This window comes from Galeopterus variegatus, unplaced genomic scaffold (assembly GCF_000696425.1).
Source record: "Galeopterus variegatus unplaced genomic scaffold, G_variegatus-3.0.2 Scaffold14817, whole genome shotgun sequence".
Taxonomy (NCBI): Eukaryota; Metazoa; Chordata; class Mammalia; order Dermoptera; family Cynocephalidae; genus Galeopterus; species Galeopterus variegatus.
Window position 1 is genome coordinate 12,922 of NW_007740928.1, and position 5,461 is coordinate 18,382.

Below are 5,461 nucleotides of genomic sequence, written 5' to 3' on the forward strand. Positions count from 1 at the left end.
CAATAATGCTGTTGAGCTCATGTGGTTTTACTGCTTAAATGATAGTATATATAAGATTGATTTGGAAAGCCCAAGTACTATATAGATGGGAGATATCATTACATGCTAGGGAAAGATGGTCACAAAAAGAGCATCCCAGTTCAGAAGATTCAGCTGAAGTGGATATTTTGTATAAATGTAGGTTCTAAGGAATCTTACAGTGAATATTTTTGGGTGAACTGGCAGGACCTTTATCTGGCAATGTCTAAATTTATCTCTTGGAATTCATTGGCTTTGGGTCTCCCTAGCCTTCTCAGACAGTCTTGTAAAAAAGGCAGTGCTATGAATGGCGAATGCCTTATACGAATCCAATTATTAACAAGACAGGTCCGAGCTGGAAAGTTGAAATTTGGTGACTTTAGGGAGAATTTTTGATTTGTTATGTCTATTTTTTAATAAAGAGGTCCTTTTACTATTCCCATACCTGTTTACACTTTCAGCAGTCAGCATATTTCGTTGTAGTTATTTATTTCAGGTTAATCTTCTGCACTGTACTAACAACTCTCCACTGATGTCAAATAACCATTTTATCACTATAGAATCCCCCGCACCAAGTACTGAGATTGGCCGCTAGTATTGCCTCATATATATCTACTGAACAAGTGCGTGGGTGAGCTAATTCATTCTGTGCACTTATTCATAACAGGCCCTTGTTTCTTTGAGCTACTTCTCATTCCATTAGTTTGCTGAATTAACAAATATGTACTACAGTTGCATAGAAGCCGACAAACCTAAGATGCCTGATCTGATATGATTTTTAAACAAATGATTTAAAAGATTTTCAGATGAGCCTTCCACTTTGTGTCTGGTTTAACTTACCATTGACAACAATCTTACTAATTTTTCTTCGCTGGTTGGAGTATACTAAGACTGTCAACTTCTGTCTTCTGCATTTTCATCTGTGGAACACCAGGGAGAAACTGGATTTCTTTTTGTAAATTTGGGATATCAGCAGCTCTCAATATGGTTTCACAAAAATCTGTATTTGTGAAAGCTCCACATGTGATTCTAATCCACAAGTAGGTGTGATGACGTCGCGTTAGAAGATTCTATTTGTTAAATATGCTTTTTTAGCTGGAAGGAGTGAAGGGAAATGCTTTAACACATATTTATTCTCTCATCTTATAGATGAAGTATGTACAATGGTAATACAGCACATAAAATGCAGTTATCTAAGCACTAAATGAAGTTTCTCACATGCTGCTTGAACATCTTAATAAATTAGAGAGCAGAGAATCATTGTTTTGGTAATTATTCAAAAAATAATATGAGGACTTCCATTTATTTGCTCTATCTCCCAACTAAAATATATTACTTTAGTACTCTTGGGCAATAAATCCTTTTTGATATAATTACTAGAAATTAATCAGGACTAGACTAGTATGATAAGAAAATTCCATCTTCTAAGTTATGTCTCAGGAAGTTAGAAATATCATTCTAGGCACCATCAATAACTTTATAGCTTCCTATGAGACAAGTAAGTAGAAACAATTATTTTATTGATAGTAGAAGTTCTAAGGACAGTAAATTAAAGTGTTCAGGATTGCAATTAGATGCCTGGCAGTTAATCAAGTCAATTATCTGATAATTTATATGTCAAGCCTCATAATTTATACTCCAACTTATAGACATACCGTATGTAGTCAACAAATATAAAATAGACTCCTCAATTCTTTCTTTTAAAAACCAGTAGATAGCTGACAGATTAGAAACTCCACAGTTCTGATAGTAAATATTGCAGTACATTTGTTCATAGGTCAGCAAACCGATGTAATTAAGGAAAAATAGTACTTATTAAAATAAGTGAAACAAGGAGAAAATATCAATCAGGGCATACTAGATTTGTCTGCTTTTTTGAAAATCCATCCAATACAAGAATTTGTAAAGTAATATTTCTTATGCTCCTTTAGCAGATCGACCTGGGTGTAAAAACAAAAAAAAAAAGAAAACACAAAACTGGGACGTTTTGTAACGAGTCATCACCAGTACTTCAAAGTATAATTAGTAGAATTACTGGGCTGGGAATGAGCTCTTTCTGTTAAAAAGAACTTCTGCTTTTTAAATCACAAGATATTAATTTATACTAGAGACAGAAGAGAACATATTCTATCATTGATGAAAACAGCCACCTTTAAAACACTTGCCTGCCATCAGAACGGGAGGCCTCATGGTTTATAAATCTATATGGTCCATAGAGAAGTGCTATTGGGTTGGATCATACAGGAGGTGAAGGAATAAATAAAATTCTGTTTAACAGGCTTGGGGAGAACGACTCTTGATGTCAACCCCAGGCATCTGAACCAAAGACTAGCAGATGGCTTCATCATGCATTTATCAGTTCAAGCAATATTGTTTAAGCATTTCTTGTGTAAATATACTGTCTCCATGTAATTTGTAAGTAAAAGCTGCTCCCGAGACTTTACATACGAGAAGAGGCAGGTAGGAGGGGATGCGTCAACTGAAGATGGCTACTGGGAACATTCAAGGGCTCCAAACTGCCTAGGGTTTTCTTTCATCTGTGCTCATGTCACATCTGACCCTACAACCCCTTCCTGCCACCAACTTATTAATGAGCTATTTATCCACAGGTGTTCCCTCCTTTGTTTACTCAATTGGATTTAACAGTCCTGTGCCTGCTCTGAGTAGGTGGGGAGGGAGTGCACGGCGGGGACCTTCATTTACTTGGGAAAGTTCCGCTTCTGTGCTGGGGTGGGCACTATTGGGTATAGAACAGTCCTTCTCATAACTGGTTGACTAGTTGCCCAGGCTGGTAGCATGGGGCAGTGCCTTTTGCCTTGCTTTGGGGAACAACTGTATTCTGTGGCTGGGTGTCCTCGTCCCTGGAGAGGTAGGAGAGGGAATAGTGGGCAGGGAGCCATGTCAAGGATGTTTGTCTTCTGCGAGAGACTCTCCCTGATTCACTGACTCCTTGTTTTCCTACGAAAATCATCACCTTCATGTTCATTGGAGAAAAATGACCTTTGAGAGAGGAGATTACGGTTATTTGCTAAAACTATGACTGTCCTCATGGCTTCTGAGGAAATGTAAAGGATCCAGGACCAGGGAGGGAAGGCACGGACTCAGAGTGGGTTAGCGTGAAGAATGTTCGTGATGGAGTGCTAGAGGATGTGTCTTGTGCATTGGATCTCTGCTTTTCAGCTTCCATTTTGGTTATTTAAAAATACCAGAATGAATTAAATTGGTGGAATCTCAAATGAGGTTCCTTTTGAGAATAGAAGCTGCCAGAACAGCCTGATATGGGGGTATGAAGAGGCATCTGAGGTGGGGAATCTATATCACTTTTTTTTTTTTCCAATTAAAACCCTACGTTCCTGCTATTTACACAGGTTTTCTTCTCCCTTTCTCCATCCCCTTTGTATCTGGTATTTCTCCCCTCGACTCCTCCTTTTTTCCCAGGTGTGTTTGATAACTGCTCCCACACTGTCAGTGACAAGGGCTGGGCCCTGGGGATCCGCTCAGGAAAGGACAAGGGAAGGCGAGACGCTCGCTTCTTTTTCTCTCTCCGCACTGACCGCGTGAAGAAAGCCACCACTGTCACTGGCCACAGTCGCTACCAACCAGGCACATGGACACACGTGGCAGCCACTTACGACGGACAGCGCATGGCCCTGTATGTGGATGGAACACGGGTGGCCAGTAGCACAGACCAGTCTGGTCCCCTGAACAGCCCCTTCATGGCGTCCTGTCGCTCTTTGCTTCTGGGGGGGGATGGCTCTGAGGATGGGCACTATTTCCGTGGACACTTGGGCACACTGGTCTTTTGGTCAACCGCCCTCTCACAAAGCCACCTCCAGCACAGTCCTCAGCATCCAGGTGGGGTGGAGGAGTTGACCCCCTTGATCCTGACAGCCAGTTTTGAGTCCCTGAGAGAACAGTGGGCCCCCTTTAGAGATGAGAAGTACCCACGGCTTGAGGTTCTCCAGGGCTTTGAGGCAGAGCCTGAGATTCTGTCACCTTTGCAGCCCCCTCTTTGTGGGCAAACGGCTTGTGACAATGTGGAACTCATCTCCCAGTACAATGGGCACTGGCCCCTTCGGGGAGAGAAGGTGATCCGCTACCAGGTGGTGAACATCTGTGATGATGAGGGTCTGAACCCCATTGTGAGGGAGGAGCAGATCCACCGGCAGCACGAGGCGCTGACCGAGGCCTTCAGCCGCTACAACATCAGCTGGCAGCTGAGTGTCCACCAGGTCCACAACTCCACCCTGCGCTACCGGGTCGTGCTTGTGAACTGTGAGCCCAGCAAGATTGGCAATGACCACTGTGACCCCGAGTGTGAGCACCCGCTCACAGGCTATGACGGGGGCGACTGCCACCTGCAGGGCCGCTGCTACTCCTGGAACCGCAGGGACGGGCTCTGTCATGTGGAGTGCAACAACATGCTGAATGACTTTGACGATGGGGACTGCTGCGACCCTGATGTGGCTGATGTGCGCAAGACCTGTTTTGACCCCGACTCGCCCAAGAGGTAAGGAGCTTGGGTTTGGGGTGTCCTGCTTGCAGGGTGCGTTTCTAACATCATTTTACTCTTTAAAAAATTGTTTTTTATTGAAACATAGTTGATTGTACATATCTGTGTGGTACAGAGTTGAATATCAGTACTTGTGTGCAATATGGGATGCTCAGATCAGGATAATTAGTATATTCAATGTTATGCAATGTAATCGTTTTTCATGGCTCTTTACCGATGCTTACATCAAAAGAATAGAAAAATCTTAAATGAACAACCTAATGCTGCACCTCAAAGAACTAGAAAAAGAACAATCCAATCTCAAAATTAGTAGAGGGAAAGAAATAATTAAGATCGGAGCCAAACTAAATGAAATAGAGACCCCAAAAATGATAAAAAAGGATCAATGAAACAAAAAGTTGGCTTTCTGAGAAGATAAACAAAATACACAAACTATTAGCTAGGCTAACTAAAAAAAGAAGAGAGAAGACCTAAATAACAAAAATCAGAAATGAAAAAGGAGACGTTACCTTTTTAAAAAATTAATTAATTTTTTGTATCAAAACGATTGTACATATCGGTGGGGTAGAGTGTTGAATATCAATACCCGTGTGCAATATGTGATACTCAAATCAGGATATTTAGTATATTCAACATTATACAATGTAGTCATTTTTATGCCCCTTTCCCAATTTCTCACTAACTTCCCCTCTCGCTCCCCCTTTCCCACCTCTGGTAGTCTCAGTTCTGTTCTCTTCTTTTGAAAGTTCACGTTGTTTTACTCTTTTGGATTCTGGAGACAAAAAAGGGTTCACACAATCCCTAAATAAAATATTCATCCACCCCATCAGGCACTACAGAGCTTTTGAGAAATGCTAGCATTTTGTTAGAGACGACCAAGAAAAAGGACAGCCCTCACGAACTCACTGCAGGGAACAGACAACGGTGTGC

At 41.6% G+C, this 5,461-nt stretch overlaps 1 protein-coding gene across 1 annotated transcript; it reads left to right on the top strand.

Annotated features, from left to right (window-relative positions):
- Positions 1-1,449: 1,449 nt before the first annotated feature.
- LOC103582076 (pappalysin-2-like) lies at positions 1,450-4,528 on the top strand (the record flags this gene model as incomplete). The annotated part of the gene is made up of 2 exons (XM_008563761.1): positions 1,450-1,516; positions 3,457-4,528. Coding segments are annotated over exons 1-2 (1,139 nt in total), but the record flags the coding sequence as incomplete, so codon positions are not given.
- Positions 4,529-5,461: the final 933 nt, after the last annotated feature.